General features: G+C 38.3%; 1 protein-coding gene across 1 annotated transcript; it reads left to right on the top strand.

Moving 5' to 3' along the window:
* The first annotated feature begins 150 nt into the window (after nt 1–150).
* On the top strand, nt 151–14,424 carry LOC139733953 (lysophospholipid acyltransferase 5-like). The gene is made up of 12 exons (XM_071644765.1): nt 151–262; nt 2,481–2,588; nt 3,427–3,533; nt 4,631–4,762; nt 5,382–5,489; nt 6,137–6,319; nt 7,251–7,337; nt 8,193–8,359; nt 9,603–9,750; nt 10,566–10,724; nt 12,290–12,399; nt 14,115–14,424. The coding sequence occupies exons 1-12, from the start codon at nt 151–153 to the stop codon at nt 14,137–14,139; spliced, it is 1,446 nt and encodes a 481-aa protein (XP_071500866.1). The 3' UTR covers nt 14,140–14,424.
* The last annotated feature ends 1,141 nt before the right edge of the window (nt 14,425–15,565 follow it).

The raw sequence follows: 15,565 nt of genomic DNA, 5'->3' as shown, positions 1-15,565 counted from the left end.
TGCTTTGTTTTCAATCTCGTTCCTTTTTGTTTTGACCACTTTGGAATAAAAGTCACAAGCCAATACATTAATCAAATGTAATCAAACAACTTGATTGCAGACTACATTTACACGCGTATCGTACCATTCTCACACTGCGAAATCTACGAAATGGCGTCGGCAGAAACATCACAAGATACGAGCATTGGGATTGTGGCGAGTATAGCAGACAGGGTGGGCATTGGTGAAGCAGCACTGCGATTGCTTATATCTGTCTTTGTTGGTAAGTTTGCAAAACTATGAAAGTATGGTTACATTTTGTATTGACTCCATCAGCACCGAAAGACGAGACTGCGACTGTCGACTGTTGACTACCATGTACAGTACTGTACGTACAATTGTACGTAGTGGGCCTGATCCGCCGGCGGATCAGGCCACATAGCACAATACATGGTACCGCCGCCCTCCGATGCCGGATCGGCATGATCGGTGTTACCGTACCGTGTTGGGGTGAAATTCTGCGGGCAGTGGGACAGAGGGCAACATGCAGACTAATCGCTGCCGAACATAGCGAAAAGGAGAATCTGACATGGTCAAACAACACAGAAGAGTTCTCTGTTTGATATAAAGTTCTACCTCATTTCAGTTCGGGAAACCCACTCACAAGGCGGCCCCTCCTTATAAGTAACCCGTCCCCCTTATAAGTAACCCCGTCCCCCTTATAAGTAACCCCCGGGGCACCCCTTATAAGGAGTCTCCACGCTTTTTTGCAATGCAACGCGAAAATGAAAGGACTGCGGCAATTCGCTTGATTATGTCCATAAAGCTTCACAAGTTTCCTAGTTACTCACGAAATTTGAGCAAAATCGGTTCGAGGCATCATATCTAAAATCATGGATTCAAATGCGATGTCAAACAACCCATGCGAATGCTGAAATGCGAGCGATTACTGACGTGAGTGTCGCCAGGCGCGGCCCAGCTGAAAGCCACCTGAATGAACGAAAGTCTCCGTACTCAGTCGCCACGTCTGCACTCAAGCATTGCCGCGCCGTTCATTTTTTTTTTTTTTAATGAATAGAATGCCTCCAATCTCATTAACAGTGAAAATTGAATAATAGACTCACAATGTTGTCTCATTAAAAGAGAAACTGTTGAAAAAAGTGGGGAAAAAGGCAGGATAACAAAAAAGGGGAAACAAACTAGAAGCAGGAACCGTTCATATAAAAAAAAAAAAATGAAAAGATAGGTGATCATCTAGAATTTGAAACTCTGTCAAGCCACAAACAGTAAAACGATAACTCACCTCAGAAGCAGTATGGTTCTGTGAGTCTTACCAACAAATGATTTATCCATGTTTAGAGAAGTCCATCACATCATTCTATCATTGATTCATTTCTTGTGTCAAACATCATGGATTCACACTTCTCCCTGTGAGCCCTTAGGTGTAATCATTGATGTAGTCAGGGCTGCACAGTAATCCATTTTTTTCTTTTTTCTGCTGGTCCAACCTGTCTATCGGACTAGTGGCAGTAGGTACCCAGTTTTTTCCATTTTTTACTGGTCCATTCCTGGAAAAGGGCAATTCTGCGAATAATGTTACTTTTCCTAAAAATCCTAAATCTGCAATAATTTGAAAAATATATGAGCTACAGGGACAAATATAGTATCAAATGCTAGAACTTGTCAAGTTCTTTAATTTGAGTGGTATGTTGATACAATTGAAGTGCATTTAGGCATTCTTTTCTTCAAAAAAATGCATTTTGGGGCAAATTTTTTGATAATTTTTGTAAAAACACAATCTTTGACTCTCATTATTCCATATTCAGCAACACTGAGCAGCATTTGTTTAAAAGTGGTTTATGCTTAAGAATGAACCAAAAACACTAATATTAGCCTTGTCTGAGATATGAACTTTGTTAAAATATGAATATTGGGACTTTAAAAAATGGACAAAGTTGTAATGTCCGTAACGCTAAAAATGTAATGTCCGTAACGCTACATTTGTGAATCTGTAGAGTAAATGCTGAATGTGTTTCACACAATTATCAATCTACAACTTAAACGGGACCTGAGCATTCATTTCAGAAGAAAATTGCTATTACTTGATGCTCTTATTCATAAATTTCTCAACATATCCACATGGAGGTAAATAATCGTGTCCCAAAAATGTAATGTCCGTAACGGCAAGCATTTTATGTAATATCTACCAAATGATTTATATTAACTGATCAAAACTCGGACTGTTAACATTTCATGATGACTGGGTTAGAATAAACCATGAATGGATTAAGAATGATTATGCTGAGTTGTTGAAATAAGCCCATAAAGTCACAAAAAATTATCTAAATGTAATGTCTGTAACGCTGGAATTGCCCAAAAGTTACTGGTCCGACAGTGATTTTTACTGGTCTTGGGTTGTTTGACTAGTGCTAGTGGGCAGCGTTGATGTAGCTGAGACAGAATGCATTTTTGGCATATTTTTTTTTTGTCTGTCTCCCCAGGATACCCCCTAAGTCTCTTCCTACGTGACAATCTCCATGGGACGTCGGCGGTGACCAAGCACCTCTATGTGATCGCAACAGGGTTGGCCATCGCATATTTCAATTATGGTGAGCCACCCTCCCTACACTAACCCTTCACAAAATGTGTTTATGAGAGCATCTTACAAGTAAAGTTGACCCTACATGATATGTAGAGGCTCAGACTGTGGCCAAGCTAGTCTAAGTAGAAATATAGATGAACTTGGTTGATTTTTTTTTTTCAGTCAAATTTTCTTTATTTGTACATCTACCCAGCAGCTGGGATTAATTTATTAGCTCAAACACACATCTCATCCTGTGCAAATGTGGTAGATATTTGAACATACATGTATTGATTGAAATGATTTTCAGTAGTGTGTAAGTGCTACACTTGTACATGAAACTTGAAAGTTTTTAGGTGCAGACCAGGGATCAACCGGCAATGCAACTAGGAGAGGTTTCTACTCCAAATTCTGAGGTCTTTTGATGAAAATTTGTTTTTGAAATGGCTGAAATATCCAAAAACAAAGGTGTCCTAATAAAAGATCTGTGGGACCCACCTTTGATTAAGACCCCTTTGTTTTACTTTGTTTGTTTTTTATATCTAAGCCATTTTAAAACTTATTTTTATCAAATAAACTTTGAATTCCTCTTAGAATTGTATGCTCTGTAATATTTCATAGGTGGTGTCTAATTATCTCACAAAAAAGTTAAAATCTGAATCCCCCATGTCAACCAAAACTATACCATCCCTTTAACAGTTGCTGTATCATACGTGTAGCATCCCTTTAACCATCAGGGTTTCATAGCATTCCTCTCAAAACTGTGGAATACATACATGGAATTCATGGTGTCATGGTGTACTGTTAAAATCTACAGAACTTATTTTAGACTGCTGTACATGTTTCCCATTCTTTTTCCCATGCAGGGACGGACATCTCGTACCTGTTATTCTGTTGCCTCGTCAATTATGTCCTGCTCTTCTTCATCGGAGGAACAGCGACATCTGTCTTCCTCTCCTTCCTTTTCAATATGGTGAGTTGATTTTCCACCATGCTCTGGATTTAAGCTGTTTTGGGCATTTTGGAGGTGGAGGGGGGAGGGTAGGGGGTGACTTGATCAGGACATCCTGTGAAGAGTTGATATATGGGATTACCAGGTATTGATAGTTGAATGAAAAACACTGGAATTAGACTCACTTGTTGCGACGTTTCGCCTGTTATCAATTTGCTTCTTTCTGGGCAAGTGATCGATTGTCCCATTGATGGAACGGCCCTTATATAATGCAAGATTGTGCAGATCTACAAAACTTTGTAAAGCGCACTGGACCTTGTCTAGTGTTCAAAAGAGTGCTTGGAGTCCTGTGAACAGCCCTGTCCCACGTGTGTGATGAACTGAAGCGGAGGCCTCCTGTCTTGTTGAGTGTGGGTCTCTCCACTCATTTCAACATGATGAGTTGTTGTTCACAGGATTCCAAGCCGTCTTTCGCGCAATGGACAAGGTCCACTGCACTCTAACTCTGCACAATCTTGCACTATGTAAGGGCCGTTTCATCAACGGGAGCATCATTCACTCGAAGAAGCCAATCGATAATTGGCGAAACACCGCAACAAAAAAGTGAGTTTACATTGTAATTCCAGTCTTTTTTTTTTTTGACTAATTATCAATCTTATACTTTGGCTGGATGAGATATGAGAAGAATTTACATCAGATTACCAGGTATGTTCTTCAGGGTATCTTGTGAGGAGCATTCTGTAGATGCAAATTGAGAAATTTAAAGATTTGAGACATTTGCAGAATTTCTGTAAATACTTTCTGGGGGTGGTTGTCGTGGTTTGATGGGTAGAAATGGTTAAAGGTACACCGAATGTCTGTATATAATTAAAAACCAAATCATTTACATTGTATGCGCTTTTCTGACAAACCCTGCAGCATAGCAGTTGTGATTTCTTCCTAGTCCCCAAAACACGCACAATTTATGGCAACTCTGAAATATTTTCATGCAGCAAGGAGCAAGTGCAAGGTGTCAAGGAGGAAAAGAAATAAATACGGAAGTTGACAAAAAGAGTGTGTTACATTTGACTGTATTGAAATGCATTATATTGCCTCTAAACCTGTAATATCTGCATCAGGGATACCTTGTTGGATCGTACATTGTCTTTGCGTCCGATAACTACGACATGAATTGGACGACACCGCAGTGCATTCTTACCTTGAGGATGATCTCCGTGGCCTATGACCTCTACGACGGTCATCGGCCTTTGGTAAGTTGACCTCTCTTTCATTACACATTTTGTAGTTTGAATGTGAAAAAATCCAGGAGGATTGCCTCATTTAAAAAAACAATAATGATAATGATAATTGAATTTCGAGTTTCAAAACATTCTGAGGCATGAGAATATAGCGCTGTATAAATAACCATTATTATCATTAAAATCAGTGAACTTTTGAAGTTTAAAAAATGTCAGATTTCATTCTTGTGTTTTTGCCTAATCACCTTATCTGCAATTCTCTGAACTTTAACTTTATCTGGACACATGATGACAAATGCTTTATAGAAGGTTTGATAAGTGTGAATACAAGTGTATCTTCCAATTTTTTAATTTTTTTTTTTTTTTTTTTGGGGGGGGGGTTGTTGTTGTTGTTGTTTTTGTGTGTGTGATTTTTTTTCACCACCTTTTTATTATCTTTTTTTCTGTCTAAAGGTGATAGCAAAATGAAAAAAAAAAGAAAATAATTATCAAATATTTACTTCTGTCTGTTTATAGTCATCACAAGGTTTGTTACTTCCACATAAATAAATAGATTGAAAAAAAAATACTGGCTAATATTGCTTCCTAAGATTATGCTTTGAATTGGGTTGTTTGTTTTTGCTGATTCCAGGAGAAACTGAGCTCTGAACAGAAGTCACTGTGCATCAAAGAGGCACCTGGCCCCGTTGAAATGATCAGCTACTCATTCTTTTTTGGCTATTTTCTCAGTGGCCCTCAGGTGAGGATTACATAACTTTTTTGATTTTTTTTTTTTTTTTTTTATTCCTTCTTCACCAGTTTGTAGCCTAAAATTTACTTTCTTTTCCACTGGCATGATGTAACAGGTTAAAGCATGTATGTGCCTTTTTTTAACAAGAATTCCATACTTTACCAGATAATGAAGTGATTCTTTACCTCTAAAACAATTGTTATTTTGTTTGGTGTCATTTGCCAGTTGTGCACACAGAAATCTTTACCCAGGGATGAACTTTAATAGCACAATGTCCTGCCCATTGGACGAACATTACAGAAAAACAGTCTCCTGTGATTTTGTTTACCAGTGTCCAAAATGCTGACTGGTATTTACCTAACCCATATAATGCTTTAGAACTTCGCTCTGAAGAGCTCGGATATGTAACTATAATGCCTTCTTGTAACAACCAATTTTATAGGTGCCAACTCTTTTATACTTCTTTGTTTTTGTACCATGATAAAATAAGGTGATTGTCATGGTTTTAAGAGCCTGGTTATAATAGGATTCTCATGTAGAATGAAATGCATTACCTTTAACACTGATATTTACCCCCTGTTCTCCCAAGAACCACCTGTTCATAACAACCGGTGCCTCTCTTGTATCCTTAATTCTACTCCTTGTCACGGGCGTAGTACCCTCTGCGCAATTACCGAGCCTACATGGAGGGCAAGTTGTTGGACAACGAGGAAGGGCGACCGTCCGACACCTTCCAGCCAGCCATGCATTGCCTGGGGCTCGGAATCTTCTACCTCATCGTAGAGGCCACCATCTCACCTCTATTCACCGAAGAGTACTTCCTGACATCAGAGTACGCTGTGAGTAAAATACCTCCACACAGGACCGGTCCTAAGGCCAGATGAGGTGGGAGGAGGGTTTGGATGCGGCACAGCAGCCACACCCTTAAACTAATAAAACAATACAAAACAAGACAAAAAAGAAATAAAACAAACTTTAATGCTTTGGACAAATCAAATTCCTGCTGTTCAATGCACAGTATAGGCCTCTCTGTGTACCTGGAATATACAAAGTTGTAAATGTACCTGGACTTAAGAGGTATTGTTTACTATTGGGAGCAGTGATTTAAAAACTTTTCGAGTTATTACATTTGATGCATATTGATGTGTAGGTAAGTTGTATCACAGAACATCCTACCATACAAGAGTTTTGCAATAAAGCTTGAAATAAAAGGAGATATGACTGTTTTTCTCAATAAAGCATAACTGTAAGCAGGTTATTCTAGAAACAATTTTATTGTAATATTGTTCACATTTTGTATATATTTAACAACAACTAACATTGATTTTACTGATTAAAATTTTTGCATGGGTGTTTCTATCCCTTACTCTCATTTTAGAACTATTTTGAAGCTCTAAAGCTGGGTTTTTGACTCATCTGCAAATGGTATAACACCTTTAAAAACAAAAACTTGTATTAGATACATAATTTTGCCTACCCATATCCTTGCTAATAGCTGTTAGATTTCTTCTGGATGATCAGATTTGTGTTAATACCTGTTATTGATTCTACAAAGCCCCTCAAAACAGATCAGACTGTGCATGACTTTAGATAATCATGAGGTTGGGGAAAATTCACTATTTTCTTTGGGGATATACTTTTATCACATTCAAGGGCTTTTGCATCATAGAATAGTGTCAATCCTATGCAGTAGATAATAACCTAGCTCACTGAGGTGGAATTTGTGTTGGTGTCTGTTAATCAAGTCGACATTTTCTTTGTATCTTGCAGGAATCATCCTTCTTTTACAAGCTCTTTTACATTGCCCTCTTTGGAAAGTTCATTCTCAACAAGTACCTGCTTTTCTGGCTGCTAGGGGTGAGTTGTCTGCGACTGAAGCATCTCATTTCAATAAAAGTATTTGTCTCATCTTTTTGGTTTCATAGAGAGAAATCATGGTTAAGAATATTACAGTAAACACTTTATGCATAAGGGGCACCTTTTATGTCCTTGAAATAAGTTGGGGATGCGCCTTTTACACGAATGCAAGTACATGTGTCCATGTTTGTTTGTTTTTTTGTTTCGTTTTTGTTTGGGGGTTTTTTCAGCCTGGTGTCCAAGGTTGGGGTTTGTGTTATAATTTAGTGCTTACGGTAATGGGGGGGGGGGGGGTTAGATTTGATGCTTGTAAATATTTGTGGTACAACTGACATATACAAAATTGGAGATAGAGAGGGAAAGAGAATGGTGGCCCTGGGTATGTATAATGGAGGGCATAAGGGGAAATCTGCCGTGGAAATTAGTTTGTGTGAATTCAGAAAAATAGCTGATCAGGACTGTAAAAGTGTGGCCAAATTCTGATGAAGACAGAGAAAGTTATCATTTCTTGAACTTGTGATCAGGCAAACACAAATTAGCAATTTTGTGATGTCACATGCGAGCTCACCGCCTGTTTGCTCTCCCACAATGAAATAAATGTTCATTGTCCCATCAATTGAATTTCCACTCCTACATACTCCCATAATATTATCATTGCAAGTATTCTATCTTAAATCCCTGCATACAAAATATATATTCTGTCATCAATAACGAAAAAAGAAGAGAGGTTTTACATTTTGGATTTGTTTGTTTGTTTGTTTCTCGTCATTTTTCTGCTTTTCTGTTTTTAATACCAAAACTAGTTTTCAGGGTAGACTTCCCCTTTAAATGTTGTCACATTTTTGAACCACGCAGGAAGGTATCTGCATCTTGAGTGGCATTGCGTACAACGGGAAAGACGAGTCTGGCAAGGTCAAGTGGGATGCCTGCATTGGAATCCGCCCTCTGCAGTACGAGTGTGCCCTGAGCGTCCGCGACATGGTGACCACGTTCAACCTCTCCACCAACACTTGGGTGGCGCGGTGAGCTGATATCTTGTTATTTTGTCCATGTGCTTTTGTGTGTGTGTGTGTGTGTGTGTGTGTGTGTGTGTGCTTTCTTGCCATTTGATGGGATTAGCACATTTAAGAAATATTAATACATGATTTCTGTTGTCTACATATGGTCTGAGAGACGCACACACCATGCAAGGCATTTTTGCTGTGCAGATGTGCCTTGCTGGCGCTCTTGTGCTCTGCAAAGTTTGCAACACTTGTGTTTACAATTATGTACATACACCGTGTATGTGACCCTGCACCACAAAACCAACAAAAAGTCGCCAGACATGGATATTTAGCTAAGGACATATTCTGGAAGAGCACATTCTAAGCTTTAAAATGATGTATATCTCAATTCAAGTGAACTCTCCTAACCTATCTAACTATTGGAAAGAAAGCACAAACTCCAGAGAAGTGTGAACTGAGAAAAGAGGCTCTAAAGTACAGGGTCTATTCATGCACTTAATCTTTTGCAAGCTGTGCTACTTGTACGATGAATGGCACAAAAAACAGGATGTAAAACACTGGAGCAACAACAATGAAGGGATTATCAGATTAAGCTTAAAATTGAGCATACTATTACAACATTCTGTCCATGATTAATGCCGACTTTCAAAGTAGTAGCATAACCCTTTCTAAAGTTATTAGAGTTGAAAGTGAAGAGTGTGTACAGTGTTTTTAAGAAATGAAAAGACACACATAATCACACTATTCTTTCTTTAAAAAGTGTTCAAGAAAAACTGCTAAAAACACACTTTCCTGTTCATTTTATGATCTCATATTTTTTTAGCATAATGTAGAAGAAGACGTGCTCTTTCAGAAAATATGAAAAAGTCAAGATTGGCTAGGTTTACCCATTTCACCTATTTTCAGTCCTCACACAAAATCAGTGAGTGCGACTTTTTATTGGTTTTGTGATGCACGGTCACATATTATGTTATTTATGCCTTTGTATAATTGCTGACCTCACTCCACAGGAGCCATAGGCTTGCTGTGAATTTGTCATAAATATGTTGATTGTGTATGAGTGTGTCTCCTTTTGATGTAAGTTTCCAAAAAACAAAAAACAACAAAAAAATGTTTGTGAAGGTTAGTGAAAGTGCAGGAATAGTGGGAAATGTCCTCAGTTTCTGTAGCTCAAAGATGTTAATTAATGTTGGTCATTCTCTTGAGTTACACTGTATACCTCAAAAAAATAATGCCTGTATCTGTCTGTAATGCACCACAGGTATGTGTACAAGAGGCTGAAGTTCCTCGGTAACCGCTACGTCTCGCAGGTTGCCGCTCTGAGCTTCCTGGCTCTCTGGCATGGCCTACACGTCGGCTACTACATCTGTTTCATGCTGGAGTTTGTTATGGTTCTCTTTGACGTTCAGGTAACGTTAACAGAACCAATGACTATAGTCCAGTCTGTTAGATATGAATGAGATATGTGCGTGTGTCCCAAACCATTCTAAAAAGATGTTCAAATTTATGGGAGATAATGTTACAAGGGCAGCGACATCTTGCAAGTGTTTGAGTTGGCTACAACACTCCCTGTAAATAATTTGTTAGTTTACATGATACCAGCAATATGCTTGTGAAAGATTTCACCCAGCACATATCTGTTCTTATTGTATTGTGTTATTGCTTTGATATGCTATAAGTGAAGGTGGCTGATGAATTCACTTTTATTAACCTTTTGAGGACAGGCTGATTTTGCTACAACACTCATTTCCCATAGACACCTGCTCGAGTATATTCGCGACTTGTCCTCAATGGCTTAAAAGGAAATGTAAGGATTTCAAAAGGATGTTTTCTTCATACAATGTACTCCCATTGTAACAAACATAGTTATAATGAATTTTGTTACCATGAAGCAAGAATTTTGGTCAGAAAATTGTAATTTGGATATTTTCATAAACTCTATTTGTTTTGCTATTTTATGAAATTTTGATGTTAACCAAAGAAAAATGCCAGTCTCTCAGACCTCATTATGATGGGAGTCCCTTTTATTGTAAATCATGATATACTTTGTAGACTTTTTTTTTTTTTTTTTTTTTTTTTTTTTTAAGTGAGAAACCAATACATTGCAACAACCTGCAACACAATCCGAGAGATATTCAATGCAGTGCTATTCTTATCCAGCATGTCAAAGTAGCACCGAAAGTAGAGTGTCAAAGAAAAAGCAAACATTTTTTCCATGTCCCAGGCCACGGAACTGTTTGAGAAGGTGCCCGCCCTACGTGCAGTCTCCAGTCACCCCCTGATGGCGCTGCCCAAGCTGGTGTTCCGAAAATTCACAGTACTCTTCCTGATGGGCTATGCCCTGATCAGCTTCACGCTAATGAAGTGGTCGAAAATTCATCAGGTAACAAACTCCTCCAATAGCCCTCTTTATTTATTATTATCTTACCAACAATTGGTATTGGTTGCAAAAAAAAAAAGACTGTCAAGCCCAGAGTTTAATGGGCTTTATCTTGATTATGACCAGTTTCACCCGAATAAAGAATGCATCATTTGAGCAATGATTCTAGTGTACATCACTAGAATTGTCATTTAATGACACATTTGGGCTGTGTGTACGATGTAAGCTAGAAGAAAGATAATTTGAATTGGGCAAGTCATATGATGGGTTAGCGGTGTGTTCCCGTGAGGGGTCAAGGGCAATTACTCCCTGCGCAATTACCCCGGACCCTTCCCCTGACCCTTACCCTAATACTGATCCTGAACCCAATCCTAACCTACCCCTAGGGTGGTATTCTGAAATCCTTCCTAGGAAGAAATTTCTTCCTAAGTCAGGATTTTTTCCTAAGTGGTATTCTGAAAATCTTCCTAAGTTTCTTCCTAAGTAGACTTAGGAAGAAACTTAGGAAGGGGGCAGGGATATGCAAATTTCTGACTTAGGAAGAAGTTGGTATTCTAGAATGCACTTAGGAAAGAATTTTAGGAAAATATTTAGGAAAGCTCCACCCCTGTCCTAAATACGTTGTTAAGAGTAGCAAGCTGCAAGCATCATGATAGGCGCGCTTGTCAGTCATTGTGCGCACATGTACTTTGATGCGCGAAATGAGCGTGAGAAAGGGGACATGCCGCGCACTCGTGTATTTGACCCTACGTCATTGTAATATGCGATTGTCATTGGTTAGTTCCTTATGATACGGCATTTCAACATTGGCTTAGGAAAGGACGTGGGCGGGGATAATGATGGCCTAATTTGCATTAAGAAGTGCCTAGGAAGAAATTTCAGAATACCAATTTTGTCTTTCCTAGGCACTTCCTAAGTTTCTGACTTAGGAAGAAACTTAGGAAGAAACTTAGGAAGATTTTCAGAATACCACCCCTAATCTTTACTCTAACCTTATCACTAACCAGTATTTAGCCGGGGGAAGGGGGGGAGGGGTGTAATTGCCCTCAGGGGGTAATTGCCCTGATACGGTGCCGATTCTCTTGAATGATGGAATGAAACAGTTATGTGTATGGCTTGACCTCCAAATTCTGTTTTTGGGGCAGAGCTTACAGTGACTTATTATTATGGAGTTTGAAAGTCTTAAGAACCTTGATAATTCATGATCAATTCGTCGTGCGCATGGCAGATTGTCGTTAGTGCGCTTCCCTGCGCCTGGCAGATTGTCGTTACAGTGTGGGAGTGCGCATGGCAGATTGTCGTTAGGGTGTGGGAGTGCGCATAGGGTTAACAACATTCTGCCATGCGCACGGAAGTGCGCTAACAACAATCTGCCATGCGCATGGAAGCGCGCTAACAACAATCTACCATGCGCACGACGAATTATGATTTTTTTTTGTTTGTTTTGATTTTAATGATAACCAATCATTTGTAACAGTCAAATTCATTGTGGATTACCCATTTGCAGTTGAAATCCAGAAACACTGTAACCCCATGTTTGAAATACTATCATATCTTTTCTCTCACAGGCCTACAAGGAGATTTACTACATCTGCCACATCTTCTTCTATCTCTGGCCAGTGTTATCCTTTGGCCTTATCATGCCCTGGCTGAAGGCACAGAAGAAAAAAATGAAAGAGTGAGTATGATCTTCTCTTCCTTCATGTCTCCATTTTTGACAGTGTTGAAAGAGCTCATTGGGCTTTTCAACCCTTGATACATTTTACTTGCCAGTTGGCAGGTTGGCTAGAATACTTTTAATCCACAATTGGTGCATATGTCTAGAGAATAAACATCACTGAGAGTGATTTATTAATCCCCTTAATTCCCTTAATCCTTACTGTGTCACCATGTCCGTCCTGTTGGACTGAGGCACAATGCTGCACCTACATGGACTGGCTAACTTGACAACTTCGTAAAATTTGGAGGAATTAAAGGGATAGTCCAGTTTCGGTTGAGATGTACAATGTAGCTTCAGGTTTTTAATTTTTTTATGATGACTTTTTGAGAAAATGAAAAAGAACACCTCTTTTGAAAGATATGAAAGATCATATAATTCTAAGAGGAATTCAGAGTTTATTTGATGAAATTTGGTTTTTAAGCGGCTGAAATTTCCAAAACAAAACAATCCTAATAAAAGGTGGGACCCACCTTTTATTACGATCGCTTTGTTTGACTTCGTTTTTGGATATCTTAGCCACAACAAAACCAATTTTCATGAAATAAGCTTTTAATTCCTCATAGAATTGTATGCTCTTTAACATTTCATAAAGTGGTTTCTAAGCATCTTGCAAAAATTAAAAGCTGAATCCTCGTCTCAACCAATACTATACCATCCCTTCAAAGTGACTGTTGATGAAAAAGCATGGCAAGTTATGGCTTCATCTCTGGAAACATGTAGGGTCGATAAACCACAATAAGACATATATCGCTGTTGGGGCGACAAAATCTTGTATCTCCAAAATGTCAAATGTTGAGAAGAGTGGAAAAACATGACAGCCAAAGGGCTGTAACAAATGGGATTATCTTTCCTTTGACATGCCGTGGTGGCTTCATTTTTTTTTTTGGGGGGGGGGGGGGTGGTAACAGCTAAGATTTGGACAGGACGTCACTTAACTGATTATCTTACAGTTAATCAAAAAGAGTGATTTTTACCCAAAATTTGGGAAACAAGGTCTTGTCATCCAAGCGATGATATGATCATTTATAACATTCAAACCATTTGCTGTGGAATGTGCGAACTACAACTGTACCACATGTTGTAGTGTTGAGTCAGCAGCAGTTAAAGTTGATTATTGAGTGCAAACTTTGAAAGCATGTGCCTAAAGACATGAAACTTTGTATTGGATCTGCAATGTGCATTTGTATGGCATTCACATACAACTGCCTTGTGACATTAATCTTTGCCTTAATTCTTTGTCATTATGGAATGTATGCCACACCTCTCATGGCTCTGGAAATTGGCATGTGAAACTTTACTTTTCAGCTTTGGCAGTAAACAATGCATTGCATGTAAGGATTTCTTGAAAAAAGTTATACAGTCAAACTTGCTAAAGTCCATTGCACAAAAGTCGAATAATCGCCTAAGTCGAAGGTCTTTTCATGTCCTCTTCTCTATATATACTATTGATTTTAATCCCTCATAAGTCAAATTTTCTCTAAGTTGAAGCTATTTCTTCAGTCCAAGTAGATTCCACTTAGGCGAGGTTGACTGTATTAACTAAATAAATGCTATATTAACTAAACATCAAAAAGTTATATACATTTTGTGTGCTGATATTTTATTATTTCCATGCAGTAGTCCTATTTCAATAATTCCCTTCCTTCTTTTCTTTCTTTCTTTATACTATCCAGGAAAGAGGACGGAAAGAGCAGTTAGGTAGAATAATCTGGAACAAATTTCAAGGATAATCTGATTTTGACAAGCATCAAGATCCTATGTGGTGGTGAGATAGATGTTGTTGATAGGGAGATTATATGAGGTTTCACTATTTTGTCAAGAATTATTTTGAATATGGTACAGGCATTTACAGTGTTTTTGATGCCCCTTTTCTATTTCGTTTACCCATATTTTTACATTCTTGCATCTATCCCAATAAAGCACAATCGGTTTTGTTTGCACAACTTGCAATAAATATAGTTGGAGTGTTGTTTGACAGAGTGTTCTTGCAGAGTATTTTTGAAGTTTCCTTTTAGTAATGTCCTTTAATATGTGTGTGTGCTGATTGAATACAGTAGGTGTCACAGTGAGGTGTCATACCTTTTTATGAATTTTATTCTTGGCACAAAGACACCCTGTCATCATCATCCAAAAAAGATTTGGTTCCACCGGTAGGATGTTTTGAACAAGTGCAGTAATGTAATTTAGCTACAGAACAGATTAGTAGAACAAATCAATAATTCAAGCGAAGGGTCTCTCATTTCTCAAAAAGTAATTGATAATGATTTTTATTCTTTTTAGTGTGATTAGCCCAGTATTCCGATTTGTAGATGACTCTGACATATCTTCGGAAGTGCTCAGACATCCATTTGCTCAGCAAGCAGAAAGACCAGAAATCAGATATTTTTCAGAATTTGGATGAAAAAAGTGCTTCTTCCCCACTCAGTAAATGACTAAGGTGTGGCTGATGCCAGCCCACAGTCTAATTGTTTCACCCGTTGAAGACTAGTCCTGAGTATAGTCGGGTAGGTGTCTTTGGGAAATGCGCGTTGTAGTAAAATCAGCCCTGTCTTCAAATCGTTCTTATTCAAATTAATGATTCTTGTGCTGGACAGCATCTTTTATTAATGGTAATCTCAGGCTGAGATCGGTGTAATACTGAAATCAATGCAACATCTTATTGCGTGTGCATGTTTATATTGGATTTTATGTTCGGACACAATTTTTATGTGATTGCTTTCTCACGTAGAGGAGGAAGGCTGTTACGTGAGTTTGCATTGCTTTGCTTTAATTTCAAATTAAGATGAAAGGAGATATTATAGAAAACTTGTTTGAGGAGCAGTGGTTAGATCTTCCTAACTCTGACATCAATATTACTCCGGACAGGGACAAATTCAAAGTTAAGAGTACTCAGTCCTACATATCCATTTTCATGTTGGCTGGTTTGAGCATGACTGTGTCATCTGTTGTTATTGGAATATAAGGTTATCTAGTTTGTGATAGAAAACTTTGAGTAGAAAGTGATTTGACTTAAAGTATATTTATGATGGTTCTATCTCAGGTTTGCACAAAATTTATACCATACTAATTGTATAGTCTTTGTCTGTTTTGTTTTTTTTCTCTCTCTCTTTCTCTCTCTTGTAAA

The sequence above is a fragment of the Diadema antillarum genome, unplaced genomic scaffold (assembly GCF_040938485.1).
Source record: "Diadema antillarum isolate AM-2024a unplaced genomic scaffold, OU_Dant_1.0 seq00000507_RagTag, whole genome shotgun sequence".
Taxonomy (NCBI): Eukaryota; Metazoa; Echinodermata; class Echinoidea; order Diadematoida; family Diadematidae; genus Diadema; species Diadema antillarum.
This window is presented reverse-complemented; position numbering and strand designations above follow the sequence as displayed.